The 23,817-nt window shown below is 34.3% G+C and overlaps 1 protein-coding gene across 16 annotated transcripts; it reads left to right on the top strand.

Moving 5' to 3' along the window:
* The first annotated feature begins 5,619 nt into the window (after positions 1-5,619).
* LOC104108697 (putative late blight resistance protein homolog R1B-14) lies at positions 5,620-20,565 on the top strand. 16 transcript variants are annotated; one of them, XM_070201947.1, is made up of 6 exons: positions 5,620-5,750; positions 5,848-5,949; positions 6,216-6,408; positions 6,971-7,949; positions 9,592-13,154; positions 20,296-20,565. In XM_070201947.1, exons 4-5 carry the CDS (start codon positions 7,945-7,947, stop codon positions 13,115-13,117), a joined length of 3,531 nt encoding a protein of 1,176 aa, XP_070058048.1. In that variant the 5' UTR covers positions 5,620-5,750; positions 5,848-5,949; positions 6,216-6,408; positions 6,971-7,944; the 3' UTR covers positions 13,118-13,154; positions 20,296-20,565. The 16 variants fall into 16 exon arrangements, 13 of the variants coding, with proteins under 13 accessions (XP_070058048.1, XP_070058047.1, XP_070058043.1 ...); XM_070201942.1 differs by having other exon boundaries at positions 5,672-5,949; positions 6,216-6,269; positions 6,353-6,408; XM_070201945.1 differs by having other exon boundaries at positions 5,672-5,949; positions 6,971-7,050; positions 7,777-7,949.
* Positions 20,566-23,817: the final 3,252 nt, after the last annotated feature.

Below are 23,817 nucleotides of genomic sequence, written 5' to 3'. Positions count from 1 at the left end.
GTAAAGGAAATAACATCAATGGACATGTTTGACAATGAGAGGCTGCTATGGGTAATTTTGACATATTAGAAAGAAAAAACAAACATTTTTTCGCGACAATTACAAATTAAAAAATGTTTTTTTTATTCTTCATACAAGGGTCCGTGAAGAAATTAAAAGCTTTCGGCTGCCAATTATTTTCCAAAATATCTGCTTAATCAAAATATCCACTTGGGAGACATATTGAACCACTTGTTTTATTTATTTTTTTCATTTTAAACTCATTATTTTTCCTTTTTAACTTGTCCCTCTATTCCTTCTGAAATAGGGCAATCATCATATTATAAGCCCTATCCTTTTCATTACAATCTCTATGTATAAATATCTCTCACTCCCACAAAAAGAAGCACTATCTTTTGCAAGTCTGCAACAGGAAACAAAATTTAGGATACTAACATTTCATAAGAGAAAACTACCAAGGACAAAATTGATTTCTAAAGCAGAAAGAATCAGAGAAGGGATAAAAAGCAAGTAAAAAGCTATATTAGAGGATAATAACCACAATCAATTAAAAATCAAAATACCTAATTTCTCCGTTTTTTCCTTTGTGACAAACACATTGAAAGTTATATTGAAAAGTTAAAATTGAAGTAGTAGTTCTTATTTCTTACTGGGGTTGCCATTATTGACGGCAAGAACTGAGAAGAACTTGAAATAGTATTGTTCATTTGTTGGAAAATGAGACTAGGAGGGTGTTTGGATTTACTTATTTTAAGTACTTATTGGCTTTTATGCACCTTTTTAGTTTTTTTGGTGTTTGACAATGATAAAAAGTGCTTTAAATCACTTGCTTTTAGGGATGAAAAATACAAAAATAAGTCAAAAGCAAAAAGTTGGGTATTACCAACTTATGACTTGTGTCTTTTAGCTTATAAGCTAATTTTTAAAAGCCAATCAAAACACCCTCTAGCTTTGGCTTTCGTTTGATATGATTTTGGCAATTTGCTTTTTAACTAGGGTTTTGGCTTTTCTTTTTACCTCCAAAAGACAGAATTTTATTTTATCTTAAACTTAAATGGGCTAGGGGGGTTCTGCTCTACTTATTTGTATTAGTATTGGATTGGGATGAGCCAAAATTATAAAAAGATAGAGAAGATTCAATTAATATTATAAAATAAAAGACGCGCTCGCGCACACATATATATTTTAAATATGTATATATTGTCGGTTTGGTTCGGTTTGGTCTGTTATTTTTTTGGATTTAATACCAACCAAACCAAATATTATCATTTTGTTTAAAATTTAAATCCAAACCAAACCGAATGATTATCGATTTATCATTAAGTCGGTTTGACTCGATTTACCGGTTCGAATCGATTTTTCGATTTTATTTAAACTCCCATAATTCCAGCTATAGATCTTCTTTTGGTCAATATGATCCACGGACATTTGAAAAACACGTGCTTATAATTATTGTGGGTGAAGAATATTTTAGAGTAAAATATAAAATTGACCAAACCGAAACTAATTGCAGGTCTAAAAGTGTAAATATATATATATATAATAAAAATAATATTTCCGACTATTATTTTTAGAAGCGGGTAAAAATATATATGTCTTAACATTTTAACCAAAATACACCGGTGAAGAATGTAGAGGTACAGTTAATTTGTCAGTGCTTTTGCTTTTTTCTCACTCCAAGAAAAATGGAAGGCTAATTTCTTGAAAAGTAGGTTTGAAATTACCGCCATTGAAGTAATTATTTGTGATATAGACCTTAAATGGTGAGTAAGAAAAATCCCCGGGGGGGGGGGGGGGGTGATCAGTTTGAGCTAATTGACAATAGGTTGGAAATTCTTCAATGGTATTAAACTTTTGTGATAATATAATAATTAATTAATGAAAAAGGACTCATAGAAAACTATTTAATTATTAGTAAAGGAAATAACATCAATGGATATGTTCGACAATGACAAGGCTGCTATGAGTAATTTTGACGTATTAGAAAGAAGAAGAACAAAACATTTTTTCGCAACAATTATTTTGGCTTTAGAATGAGTGATAAATTAAAACATGTTTTTTTATTCTTTATTCAACGGCCCATGAAGAAAAGCTTATATAAAAAGTCTATTCTCTAGCAAAGTAATTTTCACATGAAAGCAACATTGGTGTGAGGTGACTCAACCTGTCTCGATTAAGATATAATTTTAAGTTTTATACTTTGTACAAATTATTTACATAATATTACTATCACTTATAAGTTAATTATTAGTAAATTTTTATAATAAGCATTAATTTATAACCTAATAAAAATAATAACCAACTTGCAGTTACAAGTTAAACATAACTTGTAGTGTAAAAAAAATACTTGATACAGTCGGACGTCGGTGTATATAATTTAAATCAATAAAGATAAACGACACTTTGACACTTAAAGTTACCGGTCCAATTAATGTAGTTAGTTAAACTAAATGATCAATTATTTCAGATTTAACATAGAAAATATTGAACCACTTGTTTTATTTTTTATTCATTTTAAGCTCACTATTCTTCCTTTTTAACTTGTCCCTCTATTCCTTCTGAAATAGGGCATTCATCATATATAAGCCCAATCCTTTTCATGTCAATCTCTATGTATGATTTTCTATCACTCCCACAAAAACTTAGGACCCGTTTGGCATAGATTTTACCAAATTTTTGCCAAATTGTTTTTGGCAAATACATGTTCGTTCATAAAATTTATTCATATTTTGGCGAATTCCCAAAATCATATTATTTTGTAACAATGTTGTTTTGTCTTCTCGGTCATCTAATAGTGTATTATGTAGTTCATTATAAAAATGATAATTTTGTACCAAATTTATTTATGTTCAGGATTATGGTTTGTGATAATGATAGTGAGTGTTATTGATCAAGGTATTGTTGGGTATTTGTGATAGTTTTTAGAACTTATGGCTATAAGTCATGTTTCATGTTTTTTTTTAATAAAATAAAATAATAATAATAATATTTTGAAAACTAATGTCCAAACACATTTTTATTTTCAAACCAAACTTCACCCAAAATAGATTTTTCAAAACAATTGGAAATCTACGGCCAAACGCTAGACTATAATGTAGTGATATTAGCGGAGTGAATACCTCTCAATCCTACGAAAACTTATAATCTAGTAATATAATATTAGTGGAATCTCTCACACTAGTGTACAATTGATTTTTCAATATTACTCTTTCACCGATCCTTTTATGTAATGAAAAAATAAGAACAAGAAAATTTCTCTCCCCTTTTTGGTTAACAAGAAAATTACACTCGCTCCCTTACTTTTGCTACAAATGATTGTTTTTTGGACTAAATGATACCCTCGTGTATTGGTAAGATATAAATAGAATATGTGTAACACCCCTTTTTGTCCATAAATTTTTTCCTTTTTTTCAATTTATTTTTTCAAATATATGTTTGTCCATAAAATTTTGCAAGATTTTGAAAAAAAATCAAAAATGAGTTTTTCAAAAAATTTCAGAATTTTTTTCCCCCACTCACAAAATTGCAATATTTTTTAAAGTGAAATGCATGTCCAAACATAATTTTAAATTTCAAATACCATTTTTCAACTTAACACCAAATACTACTTTTTTTAACAGCTTGTTTGGATGGTTGTTACATATCGTTTCATAATATATCGTATTGTATTGTATTGTACTGTACTGTATCGTTTGATATATACAATGTTTGGATAGATTGTATCGTTTGGCGTTATTTCATGATATCATGCACTAGCAATATGAAGAATAAACTTGCAATATTATAAAGAAAAATTATGATACGGGATAAAATTATTATATAAAAAGTAGGGTAAATTATAAAATAAAATTATTTAATAGTAATGAAGGGTGAGATTAGAGAAAAAAGACAAGGTAACGACGCGACCACACCAAATTGGTCGTTACATAAAGTGGCACATTTCGTCGTTACGTAACGACAAATTTAACGATCCGATATAATAAAATTTAAGTAACAATCAAAACAAACATCGTATTTAAAGTAACAATATGATACAATACAATAGGTAACAACCATCCAAACAAGCCATAAAACAAATACAATTTTTATGTCCAAACGCCTACTTAGAACACCTCCTAAATAGACTAAGGCCTCATTTATTTTTTATAAGATTAAGAAATCTGAATCTGAATACACATCTGAATATTAAAATGTGTATTAAGATCGTTTGATTAAGATCATTAAGTGATTGTGAAGTAAAAAAAACAAACACACTTAATGATTAAAATCTGAATAACTAAGATTCCGACTTTAAAAATAAACGCACTTAATGTCTGAGATCTAAATAATTAAGATTCAGACTTCCATTAAGTGCAAACAAATGAGGCCTAAGATTCAATGAAGATTTACTTGATGTAAATCAATGTAATCAATAGAATTTAGTTAAAACTAAACCTGACTTCTATGTAATTACAGTCATAGGCATGAATTTGTTGTAAAGTTAGCTGTATTATCATTAATTTTTCTAAATAGAGAGAGTGAAGGAAGAAGAATAAGAGTGGATTAGTAAGTTTCATTAGGAGTTGATTAAGGATTAAAGTGGGGAAATTTATATAGATTAGCAGTTGAATAAGAAGAGAATGTTGGATTGTGAGGAGGGAACGGAAAAGGGGAAACCAAATATCAAGAAAATATAATAATAATTTATTTTTTTTAACTGTACCTCATATAAAATTTATACGAGGTGCTATTTATGTAAAATATCTCTTTAGAAAATGGCCTATATTTGCTCTTATTTAGAAATGATCCAAAGCCTCAGTCAGTCAATCGCATTATTTGTTGAAGACGAAGGGCACTACTACTTCTGCAAAGCATCCAGCGGCGGATCTACCTTGTCGGATCGGAATGGCGCGTCACCCGCGGCAAAAATTTTTAATAAATATGTTGATATCTATAAAAAATGAGTTATATACCTAAAGTGACACCTAGATTACACAAATTGCATGTGAGTGTCATGGTTTAGATTATATCTTATTTCATAAGCAATTTCTTTCGATGCGTAATTTTAAAATTCTAAGTAAAATGTAGTTTCTCTCTTTCTAGTGATACACCATTAACTTATATATTGGAGTATGAATTGAGCACTATCATTTGTTGGCTTTTAAGAAAAAGTCATGATTAATAGAGGTTTTAAATTGATTCTCATAGATTGATTACTTTAAAATTTTAGCTTTAAAAATAATTGTCATATAACGCAACAATTAAATTGAAAAAATTACCCCAAAAATAATGATCAATATATCAAATCAAACAAAAATTATATAGTAATTAAGCTACTCTTTAAGAAAATTTTCTAATTGCATGCATACTTTCATGAAATAACTTTTATTGTACTTTTATCTAGAAAATAATAAATCAAGCATAAAAAAGTTGAACTAAAATCGAATTTATTTATATTTTTTTTAAATAAAACAGCTAATTAGATTAACCAAAAATTAACTAATCATACATTCTTCCTATTCGGTGTTTCTGGTTAGTGGTAGATATATTATGTGCGCGCGCGTATATATATATATATATATATATATATATATATATATATATATATATATATATATATATATATATATATAATGTGGCCCGCAACTTTCAAAATAGTGGATCTGCCCTCCAAGACATTAGTAAATTAATTCATCAACTCATTCATCTTTAATTTTCAAATTCGAAAAGACTCATTTTCGAACTTTCATCTGTTTATTAGTTTGACCAACGTACGGTTCTCAAACTGTTTGTGAATATGCCTAACTGAAAGTTGTTAACATTATGTCAAAAACTTATTTTGTTCCGTATGTTTTTGTCTGATTACAGTTAAAGAATTTGCTGGAGCAGTTGAATAGTGATGATATTCAAACGCAGGCTTGTGGCTCCGTTCCTGATGATATATCCAAAGTTATTTCCGAGCTCAATCAGGTGTATATATACTATAAACAGGCTTTTAAAGTTTTGTTTCAATATTTGAAGGCTGGATATTATTCTGATAAACACATTTTTTAAATTAAATCAGTTGATCAATATTTGGAGTAGTTTTCGTACAGTATCTTTAACTTGGTTGGATTAAAATTTGGTGTGTCGTTGTCAATTTTCCAGACGCGAAATTTGTGATCTTTGTGAGCACTGAAGAGCTTATTCCCAAATATGACTATGGATTTCTGTTGAATGATTTTCTGTACTCGCAGCCAAGTTTTCCAGGATTGATCATAGGAGGAGTGGCCTTTAAAAGTGGTTGCACAGTAGGTGCTTGAGAGAATTTCTGTGTGGAGTTCAAAGTGGAGTAAATGAATGGAACTGATGGCAACCTTGGCTGCGGGTACAGGAAAGAAGATGATTTAGATATGATGATGAAGAGTAATCTGAGTGAAGATGTATAGGGTGAGATTGATTAGAATCTTTTATTCTTTCTTAGATTCAATTTTCATAGATATGGGGAAGAGAAGGAAAAGGCTGATGTGGAGTCCGTTAGTTTTGAGGGGCATAAGTGTTCCAATGGGCTAGCGGTACGGACTTTTTTGGGACCAAATTCAAACAGAGGGCATAATTATTCTATTTTCAATAGTTCAAGAATAATTTTGGCCGTTTTCTCTTTTCTTAATCTTTATAAGTGGACTAGATTTGTCTTTTAAATTCTAGAATGTTGTTTTGAAGGTTTTCTTTTTAACTAATCCTTTATTTATTTATTTATTTATTTATTTATTTATTTTGGGGTGGGGGGTGGGGGGAGGGGGGAGTGGTTTCAATTGTTACAAGTAGTAATCTTGAACAGAGATATCAGACACAATTAGCAAACTGAAACTTCGCCACTGCAATGTGTTTATTAAAGATTATCGTGTTACTTATATTGCATATTATGGTGTTTTCTGAAACTCTTACCCCGTTATGAGTTAGCTATCACTTGTTGAGTCAGTGAACTCATTCCTTACTTTTATGTCTACAGATACAAGTGTTGATTCCGATACCGAGACTTGAGCTAGAGCCAGTCTACTTTAGTGCTGAGCCGCACGTTTCCTTCCATGGGTGATGCTGGTTTCACTTCCTCTTTTTCTGTTGTTATGTTTCAGTTACACAGTTATTGAAAACTCTTAGTTGTATTGATCCACGAATCTTATGGGTGGTTGTAATTTTGTAATGCTGTAGACTGTGTTTAAAAAAAGGGGAAAAAAGAGATTGTGTTATATATAGTTTGCTAGTCTAGCATCTTGCTTATTACGCATGAAATGAATGATGTGACTCTTGGGATTGTTGAGTGATGTAGTTTGGATGATAGAGACAGGTACAAAAACGGAATTAGTTTCAGTTACAGGCAAGATTTTGTCGAAATTTTTAAAGATTCAAAGGCTTGCTATGTGGGTGAAGCCCTCCTATGTGCACAACCGCTAGTTGAGTCGTGATAATACAGAATAGAGTCTACCCAAGCCTTATATTGAGGCTAATAAGGCCAGTGACTAATTTTAACCCCGTTAAACTTAATTGGTTTATGGCAAATCAAAAAGAATTAAGTAGAATATTCATTTGAGTTAAACATATGGTATTTGTCCTATGAATTTTAATGCGCTTGCATCTTTGATTAGTACACAATTATTTATCCTACTGGTATTGGCAACTAATAAGAGCCATTTACATTAAATGTTAGCCTCAATAGACTATTAAAACTCAGATAAATAAGAACTGTAACGAAATAGCAGAAAGTTGAGAGACCTGTTAGAGACTTGTTCCACTCATATGGTATGCTTTTCATGGCAGAGAACTTATTGGCTGAATGGCAACTGGAGCACGTCGTCTACTCGCTCATACGATCTTCTAAGACCATCCAATCTCTGGCATATTGGTGGGAGAAGATGTGGGAGGTACCTTCAGTTGACTCCAACCTTTGCAAATGCTCTTCTGCACTTGCAATAAGAGGATGAGATAATGTGGTAGGTAACACTCGTGGAACGAACAAAAGCTGGTGATTTTTATATTTTCCACTGAAGCTAAAATCTTTTCCTTCTACTGTTCAAAGCCTATCAAGGATGGTGATGATGTTTTGTCTTTGGTTTAGATACACTTAGTTAAGAATCTTTTTTTTAATAATGAAATCCAAATTAGGTGCCTATGTATCAATTGAATCTTCTAATGTGCAAGAAGTCCTAAGACTGAGACATGATTATTGATTGAGTGGCTATTTAGGTTAATTTTTCTATTAAAGTATAATATATAATATAAAATGAGAAAATTCTTATTTTAGTCCTTGAGTTAATATGTGTTTCTTGCTTTGAACCTAATATTATTCCACTCAGCTTTTTCTGATCTTTAATTTAATAAAATGTGTGATTTTTGTTAATATTAGTTTTAAAATATGCTAAACACTCTTATAATATGATTCAATTGCAAATACACCACCTGCATTTTACAATCAAACTCTTACACCCTCTGTAATATGAAATCTCACAGAAGTATTAGCTTTGATAATGTTTCCATTTTAATAGGATGTTAAGCGTTTAATTTTGAAAAATATGAGATATATAATTTGTAACTAAGTATTAAAGTAAAATTAAAATGTCAATTAACAAATTGTTACACAATTAATTTTATGAAATTTAAAAAGGATAAATATTTTCTGAAACGTATATCTTTCAAACTTCTTAAATAGGAAATAACCACATATTAAAAGTAATATATTTTTTGCATTTTAAACATGGAAGCTATTGTAATATTTTATTATATATGAATTTCAGAGTTTATTTTGTTTGATTATTTATTGTTCTGTTTCAAATTAGATGAACGTTCCTTTGTGTAGGATTTTTGTTATATAAGAGTTTTTAAATATTTTTTATTAGAAAAATGGAGATAACATTATTATCATTATATTTGTGTGAGATATCTATAGTATACAGATTTAAGTGTTTGATTTAAAATAAGCGAAAATATCTAAACCACTTATCGAGAACGAAGAAGCAGTAGTTGATACATCAAAGCTTTTTCTCTCCTTCAACAGTGGTAACAGCAGCACCTAAGGTGAGCTTATTGATTCTTTTCAAGTCTAATGCTCCAAATAGTAGTAGTAACATAATGCAATTGGTGTGGTGGCATAAGTTAGAGCACCTTAGAAAGCCATATTTTATTTTACCAGCTTAAATTTTGAAAAATTAACAGATGATGCCAACTTGTTCAGCTGCATTTCACTGTAGTCTGTATATAATTATTGTTCTTGTTTAAGAGAATCCCTACCTAGACTGACTTTTCCCAGCAGAATGTGTCTTCAATTTCAAAATCAATAAAATAAGGACCAGTGGGCAATTTTTATATGTGCTTCATACTTGGTCCTAGGAGTTTTTTTTAACACTAGAGAAATGGTTGACAATTCAGGCTGTTGGAGTACTCATTCAGCCTTGACCTTCATACTTTTTTCAATTTGCTTACTGCATTTCTAATCTGCAAAGCCATGGACGATTTGTATCAAGATCTTGTCGGTCTTATCAAATTTATTGAAAACGAAGTTATAAAATACGGGGCTTTGACTGTTTGTACAGAGATGCTTAGGAAGGAATTGACATATCTGTTACCACTTGTTTGCAGTGCCCGTACATGGATCCACATGGATGAGGATAATGATGTAAGAGATTTTTTGAATCGTATCCAGCTTTTGATCACAAACGCCGGTCGGGACCTTCACTTGCTTTGTGATATTGGAAGCTCTGAACAGGATCGTGTTACTTATGACACACTTCAAGAGATTTGGCTTCTCAAGCCAGACATGATTTTATTTCTAAGACTACTTCCCAAGTTCGTCCGAGCATTTGGTGTTGTTCCATCTGCTGATGAAATCCCGGCTAGATATATTGAATCCCTCGTTGATAATCTAGAGTTTTTGCTAAATTACAAGGCAGATTTTGTTGCTCCTGTGAAGGAAAAACTTGAAGTTATCAAAGGAATTCTGAAAATTCTGAAAGGTTTTCTTCCGTTCATGCTAAACAACTCTAATTTTGACTCCAACGAGTTCAACAATCTCTGTAATCATTTTACAGTTGTGGTAAAAAAATTATCATGTTGTATCGCTTTACTTTGTCTGGCAGATGAATTGGATGAGGATATGGCTGATTGCATTAGTTTCATGATGATAGATCTGCTAGAGAGCATACAACATGCTAAATCAGATATCCGTTCTTATGTTGCAGGTCTGAAACTTTTACACACAACTATAGAGTTCACTAGGGAATTGGATGTCTTTGCAGTGGTCTTTGTTCATTTCATCCTAGAAGCACCAATGACTAAGCTCAATTCCTGGTCCTATCTACCTGTCTACAACGATCTTGTTCAAAAACTCCAAATTTCGCTCAGGTTACTGCTGATATATATCTTATGCTGTGGTATCCATAATGAAAGCTTGACAATATTTGATCTTGTAGTCAATGAGTTTTGGTCATTCATTAACTCATTAGACAACCGAGAACCAAATGAAGATTTGGGCAAAGAATTTGATCTTGCTATTTCCCGTTTGGTGCAAAAGATGGAGCCTATGGCATCAAAGATCTTAAAGGGTACTATTGAGAAACAAAAGCCAGCATTGTCCTTTTCCCAGATTGATAGTTTGGGATGTATAGATTTGGTATCACAGAATTTGCTGAGATTGTTGGATCATAGGATTGATTCAATTGCTCCGGTAGCACATCAGATTGAAGTTGTACTGTTTGATATTAAAAATTTCAGACCTTTTCTCGAAGGAAATGTTGACCAACAAGGAGAGCGTAAGGAAGTGTTAGATGTTTGCAAACATATGACCAATTTATTTGTCAAATTTGAGTGTGTTGTTGATAAGTTCGTGCTTTATCCTTCTTCCATATGGAACAATCATTTAGACAATGTCACTGAAGAAATAAAGCACTTCAAGAAAATTGTTGAATTTTCGCAAATCTACATGGGAAAAAAGGACGTCCCAAGTGATTGTCAAACATCAAAACCTAGCACTCCAACTATTGATGAAGCAGTTGTAGGCTTGGAGGACCAGATAGAAATATTAATGGTACGGGTAATTCGTGGAGGGGCCGAGCTTAAAACCATTCCTATCTTTGGCATGCCAGGGATTGGTAAGACAACACTCGCCAAAAGAATTTACAATGACAGAAGAATTTCAGATCACTTTGATATTCAAGCATGGTGTTCTGTTTCTCCTGGACATAAGGTGAGTGAATTGGCCCAAGATATTTTAATTTCTATCGTTGATCTGAGCAGTGATACTTACAAGTCAAAGGAGGGGAAGGGGCTAGAATATCTTGATCGTTTACGCAAACAGTTACATAGTGGAAGATACCTCATCGTTTTAGATGAAGTGTGGAATTCTCATATATTTGATGAGTTGCACAGGTGTTTTCCAGATAATCATAATGGAAGCAGAATTCTTGTTACCAGCGGCCGAAAATATGAGGATCCATTGTTTGATGAACCTCTTTTGGTTCGCTTGTTGACTCCGGAAGAGAGTTGGGAGCTATTACAAGTGAAGTATAATCACCTTCGCTTCTGTACTCAAGAAGAATTTCGCAAACCCCCAATTCCAAATGAGAACTGTCCTGCTGAAGTTGGGAAGGAAATTGCCGTAAAATGTCAAGGGCTACCTCTGGCCATTGTTTTGGTAGCTGGGTTTCTTGTCAATTTAGAGGACAACAGCGATTGGCTAACCATTACTGAAGAGGCATTTAGTTCAGAAACTAATCGTGATGTAGGAGACTGCAATGAAATAATAGAATTGAGCTACAAAAATATGCCTGGTTATCTAAGACAATGTTTTCTATATTTTGCAGCATTGCCAATGAGTACAGAAATTTCAGTTTTAAAACTAACATGGTTATGGGTTAGTGAAGGATTTTTACGAAGAGATGAGGTGAAGAAACCAGAGGAGGTAGCAGAAGATTACCTGAATGATCTTATGGGGAGGAGCCTTGTAATGGAGGCCAGAAGAAGTTCAAAGGGCGGACTGAAATCATGTCGCATTCATAATTATCTATATCATTTCTGTCAAGACAAATCTAAAGTCGAAAAGTTCTTGCCAGTGGCATCGCGGTTTGAAGCTTTCTTTCTGGATACCCCATTTATTCCCCTTACCCGCACAAAGATATATTCTTCTGAACGCCGTCGGCCAAGTCCTCTTCCCAAAAGTATATTTCGGGGCGTCGATCATGTTAGAGTGTTGGACTTGGGGTGCATCAACATTGGCAATACCTTTCATCCGGAAATAGAAAGGCTTGTGCATTTGAGATTTTTGTCACTTCAAGGTGACATGACGGTCATTCCCTCTTGGATTTCCAAGCTCTGGAACTTAGAAACTTTCCTAGTGAAAGGAAGAGAAGGTGAGATAGCTTTACCAGATACATTTTTCAGTATGAAGAGGCTGAGGCATGCACATATAGATAACTTTACCTTCTCAGATTCCAACTTGTCCCAATTAGATTGTTTGCAGACCTTATCCACCCCATCTCTTTCTTATGACACAGGGAACATAATGAGAAGTTACCCTTCCCTTCAAAAACTAAAATGCATATTTTTGGAATCTTGGGGTCATTCTGAGAAGTTAGGAGAATCTTGCTATCGATTTCCAGTTTTGGATTTCTTGAATCAGCTTGAATCACTCAATGTGATTTATCAAGGCCGGGTGCTTCTGCCTTGTGAATTTAACTTCCCCTCGAACCTTAAGAAATTGACCTTATCAAAGTTTCGGCTGCCATGGGTTGAAATTTCTGCAATTTCAGCATTACCAAACCTTGAGGTTTTGAAACTGCTCTCAGAGGCTTTTGAGGGAGGAGAGTGGAATGTCAGTGATGAGGAGTTTGCAAAACTCAAGTTCTTGAAATTGGGAAATCTGAACATTACACTTTGGAATATATCAGATGATGCCTTCCCATCTCTTGAGCATATAGTGTTGCAAAATTGCAAGCAGCTCATTGAGATTCCTTCTGAGTTTGGTGATAGTTGTTCCCTGCAAAAGATTGAGGTGTTCATGTGTGGAGAATCTGTTTCTCAATCAGCCAGAAATATTGAGGAAAGTCAGCAGGACAATGGAAAAGGCAAATTCAAGGTCACCATTCAGAACCCAAACCCAATCAGGGACTGAAAAAACCGAATCTCGTCTTTAATCGCCGTGCTCACTTGTAAGTACACATTCTTATTCTAGGCCTATTTTAATGTTCTATATATATGTGCAAAAATATGTTAGTCCCGCCAATATTGCTGTATTTGTAAATAATAATTCTGAAAAATATAAGTATCGTAATGAAACAGTAATTAATTCGAGCCCACTGAATTCACAGTGTTTCCTTAAGGAATTTAATCCCCTCCTAGTACCCAAGGTAATGGATTATTTCCTCCCAGGATAGAACGAATCACACACTGGTGTAGCGGTACTTCAAACCCCAGTGTTTCAGCGAACACAAAGTTCGGTAGCAAATCACACTTACAGTTGCTTTGTTTGAAGTTAAAAACAATGCAGAATGAAAGGAGTAGAAACTCAGAAAATCGTATGGAAATGCTGAGAGGAAGGAGTGCAATGTATAGCCAAATCTGTTGAGCGTTTTCAGATTTTGTCTTGTGAATTGTGTGTCTTTCTTCAACAGCTGCTGCATATATATATAGCAGCCAGTGTTGAAGAAAAACAATCGTCCACCCTCCATGGTGGAGCAAGCATTAGCTTGTTTGTGGAGCAAGCACATTCATGGTGGGAAGAGCATTAGGCGGCTGCCTTGTGGTCAATACACGGATTGGAAAATATCCGTTATAAATGCGGATAATCTTACGTTAATATTTACTATTAACAAATAAATTTGGTCCAAAAAATTAATCAATCAATTGACCAAATCCGAATCCGAAGCCGAAGCCGAAGCCGAATCCGAAGCCGTAGCCGAAGCCGAGCCGAGCGAGCGACGACGACGACGGCGCGAGGCTTGCTTTCTTCTTAACTCTTTAAGAGCTACAAGAAGAGCAATTATATATATACCCACCAAAAATGTCTTCCACTTCCAATATGGGACAATGTCTCATTGTTAAGAGGGGGAAACTTAAAATTTTACTCAAAATTTCATTTTCCCTCCATTTCCCATTCACCCTCATTTTAAGAATATTACATCTTAAAAAATAAAACCTCAACAATCCCCCACATGAATGGGGAATGGCTATATCACGGAAGTATGCATGAAAAAACTGTGTGATTTACAAGCAAGGATTAATTGCATCTGGATAAGTAGGTTTCCCTTTGAACTTTCCGTAGTAAACTTATGTCGGATATACTCGGTCAATCGGTAGATTTGATATCTTTGAACCGTCGATCTTTGGTGTATACCTAGACAACCATAAGTCACACAATCAACCCTTAACCGTCTTTGGTTCTCATTGTTGTGTTCGTTTCAGCCATGAACACCGCCTGGTTTCATAAGTGCGTAGAGAACTGGCCTTACAAAGTTCTCCTTGAAGCGGCTAACACTTCACACTTACATAGGTGATTCCTAAACGTGTCATCCTGTAGATACACTATTTGATATACCCCGTATCAAATTTAGAAATCATTAAAAAACCTTAATGCTTTATCCTTGGTACTGAACATTGTCTCATCACGAGAACGGACTAAAATTTTATTTGACAATGGTGAACCGTCATTAATGACTTTGTTTGATCTCCTTGAACCTAGATCTTGGGATCTCCAGTCTTCTAGGTAGAGTTACCGCCACAATGACTTGTTCTCGGCCATAGCCCCATTCCCCTTGATGATTTCTCAACTACCTCTCTAGTTAGGCCTTTTGTAAGTGGATCCGACACATTATCACTTGACTTTACATAGTCAATCGTGATAATTCCTCTAGAGAGTAATTGCCTAACGGTTTTATGTCTTCGTCGTATATGACGAGATTTACCGTTATACATAACGCTCCCAGCCCTTCCAATTGCCGCTTGACTATCACAATGTATGCATATTGGTGCCAACGGTTTGGGCCAAAATGGAATGTCTTCCAAGAAATTCCGGAGCCATTCAGCTTCTTCACCGGCTTTATCTAAGGCTATGAATTCAGCCTCCATTGTAGAGCGGGCAATACATGTTTGTTTGGACGACTTCCAAGATACCGCTCCTCCACCAATAGTGAATACATATCCACTCGTGGACTTAGAATCAGTTGAACCGGTGATCCAATTTGCATCACAGTATCCCTCAATCACCGCAGGGAAATTACTGTAGTGCAATTCAAAGTTCTGGGTATGTTCTAAATATCCCAAAACTCGTTTCATTGCCATCCAATGAGATTGGCCTGGATTGCTCGTATATCGACTCAGTTTACTTATAGCACAAGCTATATCTGGTCGTGTACAATTCATGATATACATTAAGCATCCCAACACACGAGCATAATCCAATTGTGATATGCTTTGGCCTTTATTCTTTGCTAATGCAAGATTCACGTCAATTGGAGTCTTTGCAACTTTAAAGCCCAAGTGCTTGAATTTTTCAAGTACTGTCTTAATATAATGAGATTGTGACAATGCCAGACCTTGAGGAGTCTTATGTATCTTAATTCCCAGAATTAAATCAGCAACTCCCAAGTCTTTCATATCAAACTTGCTATTGAGCATACGCTTAGTAGCATTTATGTTGGCAATGTCATTACTCATTATCAGCATATCATCCACATATAGGCAAACAATGACTATGTGATTTGGAACATTTTTAATGTACACACATTTATCACATTCATTTATCTTAAAACCATTTGACAACATTGTTTGGTCAAATTTCGCATGCCATTGTTTGGGTGCTTGTTTTAGTCCGTAAAGAGACTTAACAAGTCTACATACCTTCTTTTCTTTACCTGGAACCACAAACCCTTCAGGTTGTTCCATGTAAATTTCTTCCTCCAACTCTCCATTTAAGAAGGCCGTCTTAACATCCATTTGATGAATTTCAAGACCATACACTGCAGCTAATGCTACTAACATCCGTATGGACGTAATTCTTGTAACTGGAGAGTATGTATCAAAGTAGTCTAGACCTTCTCGTTGTCTATACCCTTTGACTACGAGCCTTGCCTTGAATTTATCAATAGTGCCATCATTTTTGATTTTTCTCTTAAAAATCCATTTAGAACCCAAAGGTTTATTTCCAGGAGGAAGATCAACCAATTCCCATGTATGGTTGTTCAATATGGATTCTATTTCACTATTGACTGCCTCTTTCCAAAAAATGATTCCGAATAAGTCATAGCTTCTTTAAATGTTTGAGGCTCATTCTCCAATAAGAAAGTCACAAAATCTGGTCCAAATGAAGTAGACGTTCTTTGACGTTTACTACGTCTTGGATCCTCCTGATTACATGTACTTTCTTTTGTTTCTTCCCGAGGTCGTTTAGATCCTTCACCAAACGACTCACATTCCTTTTTATACGGATATATATTTTCAAAGAACTCAGCATTATCTGATTCTATAACCGTATTATTATGAATGTCGGGATTTTCTGATTTATGAACCAGAAATCGATATGCTTTACTATTTGTCGCATATCCTATGAAAACACAATCAACGGTTTTCGGTCCTATCTTTACCCTTTTGGGTTTAGGAACTTGCACTTTTGCCAAACACCCCCACACTTTAAAATAATTCAAGTTGGGCTTCCTTCCTTTCCATTTTTCATATGGAATGGATTGTGTTTTGCTATGGGGCACTCGATTTAATATTCGATTAGCCGTAAGAATGGCTTCCCCCCACAAGTTCTGTGGCAAACCAGAACTTATCAACAACGCATTCATCATCTCCTTTAATGTGCGATTCTTTCTTTCCGCAATCCCATTAGATTGGGGCGTGTAAGGGGCTGTTGTTTGATGAATAATTCCATATTCTAAACATATTTCTTCAAAAGGAGATTCATATTCACCACCCCTATCACTTCTTATCATTTTTACTTTCTTGTTAAGTTGCGTTTCAACTTCATTTTTGTATTGCCTGAATGCGTCTATTGCTTCATCTTTACTATTCAGTAAGTAAACATAGCAATATCGAGTACCATCGTCAATAAAAGTTATGAAATACTTCTTTCCACCGCGAGATGGTATTGACTTCATGTCACAAATATCTGTGTGAATTAAGTCTAAAGGATTTGAATTCCTTTCAACTGACTTATAAGGATGTTTAACATACTTAGATTCCACACATGTTTGACATTTTGATTTTTCGCATTCAAACTTAGGCAGTACTTCCAAGTTAATCATTTTTTGCAAGGTTTTATAATTGACATGACCCAAACGTACATGCCATAAATCATTTGACTCAAGTAAGTAAGAAGAAGCTGAAATATTATTATTGTTTTCCACAACCATTACATTCAGATTGAAAAGGCCCTCGGTGAGGTAACATTTTCCTACAAATATTTCATTCTTACTAATGACAACCTTGTTGGACACAAAAACGCACTTAAAACCGTGCTTAATAAGAAGTCCAGTAGAGACTAAATTCTTTCTCATTTCGGGAACATGAAGGACATTGTTCAAAGTCATGACTTTGCCAGAAGTCATTTTCAGAAATATCTTCCCATATCCTTCAACTTTTGCTGTTGAAGCATTTCCCATATAAACTGTCTCTCCGGGTCCAGCAGGAGCATAAGTAGCCAAAGCTTCTCTAATTGCACAAACATGGCGAGTGGCTCCTGAATCAAACCACCACAGTTTAGGATTTCCCACCAAGTTACATTCAGAAAGCATGGCACACAAGTTATCAACATCATCATGGTTTACTACCATGTTTGCTTGACCCCTTTTCTTGTCTTTCTTCGGAGCACGACACTCCGTAGATTTATGTCCGATTTTCCCACAGTTGCAGCAGTTTCCACTGAACCGCTTCTTACTTGGGTTGTATTTCGGACCAGAAGCCTTCTTCCTCTTTTTGTTAGCTTCAACAATATTTGCTCTCATTATTGTTGAATTTCCACGGCCTCTCCTTTCAGCAGCTTTATTGTCCTCTTCGATTCTCAACCGAACAATGAGATCTTCAAGGGACATTTCCTTTCGTTTGTGTTTCAAATAATTTTTGAAGTCCTTCCACAACGGAGGCAACTTCTCAATCATTGCTGCTACTTGGAATGCTTCATTGATGACAAGACCTTCAGCAAGTAGATCATGAATAATCACTTGCAATTCCTGGATTTGGGTAATAACAGACTTGCTATCTACCATTTTGTAGTCCAAAAATTTTGCGGCAACGAATTTCTTCATCCCGGCATCTTCAGTTTTATATTTCTTTTCAAGTGCATTCCACAATTCTTTTGACGTCTCCACGCTACTGTATACATTATACAGATTATCATCCAGTCCGCTAAGAATATAATTCTTGCATAAAAAATCAGAATGCTTCCACGCTTCAATCGCGATAAAGCGTTCATTCTCTGGAGTTTTATCTGGCAGATCAGGAACATCTTCCTTGATGAACTTCTGTAGACATAACGTAGTTAAGTAGAAGAACATCTTCTGCTGCCAGCGCTTGAAATCAATCCCAGAAAATTTTTCGGGTTTTTCTGCCGGTGCCAACGCCGGTGTTCGGCTTGTAGATGCGTTGGCAGTCACCATCGGAACAGTTTGGTTTTCGCTTTCAGTCGTCATTTAATCTGTAAAAGAATGACACAAACAAACGTTTAATAAACGTTTTCAAACTGGAGTAAAAATCACGTAGATTTTAATCTCCAACAAAACGTCACGAAGGCTTTACTCTCCAAAACGGGAGAACACAAAACCACAAAGGTTTTAGTTTGCAGAATAATAAGAATAACACAAATACAGAAATAAATATTAAATTCCTTAAGATTGTTAGTCCCGCCAATATTGCTGTATTTGTAAATAATAATTCTGAAAAAAATAAGTATCGTAATGAAACAGTAATTAATTCGAGCCCACTGAATTCACAGTGTTTCCTTAAGGAATTTAACCCCCTCCTAGTACCCAAGGTAATGGATTATTTCCTCCCAGGATAGAACGAATCACACACTAGTGTAGCGGTACTTCAAACCCCAGTGTTTCAGCGAACACAAAGTTCGGTAGCAAATCACACTTACAGTTGCTTTGTTTGAAGTTAAAAACAATGCAGAATGAAAGGAGTAGAAACTCAGAAAATCGTATGGAAATGCTGAGAGGAAGGAGTGCAATGTATAGCCAAATCTGTTGAGCGTTTTCAGATTTTGTCTTGTGAATTGTGTGTCTTTCTTCAACAGCTGCTGCACATATATATAGCAGCCAGTGTTGAAGAAGAACAATCGTCCACCCTCCATGGTGGAGCAAGTATTAGCTTGTTTGTGGAGCAAGCACATTTATGGTGGGAAGAGCATTAGGCGGCTGCCTTGTGGTCAATACACGGATTGGAAAATATCCGTTATAAATGCGGATAATCTTACGTTAATATTTACTATTAACAAATAAATTTGGTCCAAAAAATTAATCAATCAATCGCCGAATCCGAAGCCGAAGCCGAAGCCGAAGCCGAACCCACCGTAGCCGAGCCGAGCGAGCGACGACGACGACGGCGCGAGGCTTGCTTCTTCTTAACTCTTTAAGAGCTACAAGAAGAGCAATTATATATATACCCACCAAAAATCTTTTCCTCTTCCAATATGGGACAATGTCTCATTGTCAAAAGGGGGAAACTTAAAATTTTACTCAAAAATTTCATTTTTCCTCCATTTCCCATTCACCCTCATTTTAAGACTATTTCATCTTAAAAAAAACAAAAACCTCAACAGAATACATGAACTTTTAGTACTTTTAAATTCGTAGAATCCAGTTTCTTCGTGGCGGTGAAATCTGAACGATTTTGGCTTGAATTTGAAGTACTTTGAGTGAATATAAATACATAACCATTGGTTTGTATGATAGATGACGGAGATGTAACTTTTTAGATAGATTCAAAATCTTTGATAAACTCACTAATTCTATTAATGTTGTAAACAAGGATAAATAGCAGAATTCTGATGTTTTGAGTCTTGTTTCTTTTGGTTTCTCTCTATAATGGGGTAGTGTGATAGCTGATTTGCTTGTGTGACTTGTAAAGGTTCTATACGAAATTGGTTTTTGCACGATAGGATCTTTTTCCTGTTAATCCTTCTAGATATGAGATCACAGATTCTTGATTGGCTATTCTTGGAAGTTGCATAAACATTCGAATCCTATAAATCTTGGAAGTTGCATATTATGGCGTTTTCGGAAACCCTTATCCCGTTAAGAATTGGTTATCACTTGTTTGAGTCAGTAAACTCATTCCTTACTTTTATGTCTACAGATGCAAGTGTTGATTCCGATCCGCAGACTTGAGCCAGGGTACTTTAGTGATGAGCCGTGCATTTCCTTCCATGAGTAATGCTGGTTCCACTTCTTCTTTCTCTATTGTTATGTTCAGTTTGACAGTTATTGAAAACTCTTTGTTGGATTTATCCATGAACCTTATGTGTGGTTGTAATTTTGTAATGCATTAGACTATCTTACTCTTCCGAAAAAAAAAGAAAAAAAAGTTGTGTTATATATTTATATAACACAGTTATATATATTTTGCTAGTCTACCATCTTGCTTATTCCGTGTGAAATGAATGATTGCGACTCTTGGGACTATTAAGTGCTATAGTTTGGATAATATGAGACAGGTACAAAAATGATGCTTAGTTTCAGGGAAAATTTTGCCGAAATTTTCGAAGACTCTGCTTGCTATGATGGGTGAAAATTGGGTTTTTAAAAGTTTTTTATATATAAAAAAATGTGAAAATCTATAAGTGCTCCCCTGATCTATAGTCGAATTTTCAACTATTTTAAAATGGAATAAATTTACCCTTAAAATGTCACAACCACATCTATGTTGTGGTGGAGTATACTCATCTCAATGCTTTATACCACTAATTTTTTTTTTTTTTTTTCAATCTTCTCCTTTTCTTTCTCTGTTCTTTCTCTCGTGCCTCCATTATCAACAACCTCAAAAATCACCATTATCATACCTGCTTCACCAGATACCATAGCTTTACCACCTTCAAAAGAAAATTTTGATTTCCACAATTTTTATTTTCACCTATCATCGCATTTGCCACTTTCATTTTTTCCCCATAACCATAGAACTTTATTACATTAATACAAACATGATTCCAACTATGACGATCAATTAGAGTACAACATAAACGAAAAGTAAATCTTTGAATCCTCGAGAACTTCTCAGAGGATAGTACAAAAATAAAAAGGCATAAAAATTAGAATCCTCGAGAACTTCTTAGAGGATAGTAAAATTGGTTGTTTTACAGTTCTTTATGTATAAAAAAAATTCGTCGGAAAATTGAGGACTTGAGAGTAACAAAAATCATGATCTCGAAATACACCTTGAATGCAAGAGGAGTGACTAGCACGCTTATCTTGTTCTTCGAAGATAACTTCGTTCGAAAGGAAGGTTATATCTTGATGATATATGTATATATAATTAAATTTGGAATATCCTTAGCGAAATCTCTAGCTTCGCCATGGACCACCTAAGTTCCACTGTTGTCACCTGGAACATTAGAGCCCAAAATTGCATAGAAATGACATCAAGTAGCTACTCTAAAGGGCTGCTATTTACGAATTGATCAATACGTCACGAATTCATGCAGTTACACCAAGGCAAGCAAAAGACACAATTTTGAAGGAGAAATAATAGGAAGTAGCGGACACTAAATAAAGTCAAAGTTCAGAAAGAGAATACTTGCAGAAAGAAGAGTCTAATGTCATTAACAGATAGATATAAGTTTATACATGAATAGGGAATAAGAGAAAATAAAGAAAATAATAGTACAACTTATCATATTAAACATATCTAGAAGAATAGTGAAGATTTAGAGAATGGAGACCAAAAATAATTGCAGTCAATTATATCTGTACAAATTTACAGGCAATGACTTTAATTTTTTTTGATATTTCCATGCTGTCCTTTCCGACCCCTATATTTGTCTTAAGAAATTTATTAAACTATATACAAATTATTTAATTAGAACCCAATAACTTAAAAAACTAGAATTTCGAACCCATAAATTTTAAATCTTGACTCCACCTCTAATGAGCATCTATAAAAAAAACTTATGGTGGTAGGTCATGGCCTCAAAAAAAATATTTTGACAAACTAATGGGTAGTTTGGTTGGGAATCAAGTCATCCCATGATTAATCATCTCGGGATTAGTTATCCACCCTCCCATAGAGATTAAAATATACTATATTCCCGGGATTAGTTGTACCGCAATTTTATTCCAATCAAATATGAGATAAACTCATCTCAAATTTAATCTCAGGATCCAGGTCTTGTGGATCAATGAAGAATTGTGAATCCTCCGACCATAAAAAGGAGTTGATAGAGGGAGGAAAAATGCTCTTAATTATCCCTTATCCCTCGTACCAAATACTTATTTTAAATTTAATCCGAGACTAATTATTCCTTATCACTCGTACTAAACGAGCACTAAGGGCGTTGTTTATGTTTCGGTCTCTCTTTCTTTATGTTTTTCCTTTAACTAAAATGGGAGGGAAGGGGCACGGTCCCACTCCCACCTCATGTTATACCATTTTCATATACCTAATTTACATAGATTTATACTTTAAAAAAGATACGTAAGTGGACAATGCTTATTTAATGAAGTGGATTGTTATAATATCAAATACTATCAGAAGTAGACTATAACCTAAAATTATGTACAAACAACCGCGACTAAATGACAGTGAATTTCAAGGTTGTTAACTCAAAACAGATACGTTGTATTCTTAAAAGTAATTCCCATGTCTGACTTTCTTCAAATTTAGTATGATTGATATAAATATAAGCAAAACGAAAAAAGTCCTCAGTGTAAACGTATTGACGTTTTGATCATCAATTTGTACAATAAATGATTTTGTGATCATCTCGAAGCAGGGGCGTATGCAGAATTTTTCTTGAGCGGTGTCGATATTTATAAAAAAGCGAAGAATAAATAATAATTATTATCTTACTCAACAAGAAATAACCTTAGTCCATTGGTTTTATAGAATCTTAAGTTAGAAGAGGTCGTGAGTTTAATTTTGCCTCACCACAATTTTTAGCAATAGAAGTTCTCTCAAATATTTTAAAAAAAAATTGATCTAGTTATGGTTTGAACCTCTAACCTCTTAGAAAAATATCAAGAACTTAAGCAGCATGCAAAGTAACAATATATGTCAAGTGGTGTCATTTTGTTTTCTTATTACCGTACTGTATTACTATATATATTTTGTAAAATTTTCCGACGAAACAGTGTCGCGTGACACCGCTTAGTTCCATATGCATCCGCCCTTGTCTCGAAGTACACCTTAGTCATAGCAATCTCTCAGACTCTAATCTAGCTCATGCATTTTTTTCACTGTCCGGTGTCCGATATTAGCATTAGGGTCCCGAATAATTAGAGTTCGCGTAACATAAGGTGCATAATAGTTGAACTCAACATTTTAATAAGCTTAGTCATGTCTATGAAAAAAATGACCTTAAAAAACAATACGCCAAATAGGGTGCGAGGAAGGGCCATACCCCTTGGGGTGTAATATAGATAGCTTACTCTAATGCAAGTGTTATTGACTACTTCCACAGTTCGAATCAGTGACCTATAAATTACACGGAGATAACTTTACCATTGATCCAAGGCTCCTCTTTGTGAGGAAAAAAAAGACCATTATTTATGTATTTTTGTCCATTTACGAAAGTCGCTTTTTTAGTAAAATAGAATACAAGATATTAAAAATCGAAAGCTAAAAGGAAAGCAGTATTTTCAGAAGAATTCTCGTATTCATATGTAT

The sequence above is a fragment of the Nicotiana tomentosiformis genome, chromosome 5 (genome assembly GCF_000390325.3).
Source record: "Nicotiana tomentosiformis chromosome 5, ASM39032v3, whole genome shotgun sequence".
NCBI classification, from domain to species: Eukaryota; Viridiplantae; Streptophyta; class Magnoliopsida; order Solanales; family Solanaceae; genus Nicotiana; species Nicotiana tomentosiformis.
Note: the sequence above shows the minus strand (reverse complement) of the source record. Positions and strands in the feature narration are given on the sequence as shown.

What these genes read in the sequence shown, in the direction of transcription:
- LOC104108697 (XM_070201938.1), top strand. Translation starts at nt 9,458, where the DNA reads ATGGACGATTTGTATCAAGATCTTGTCGGTCTTATCAAATTTATTGAA.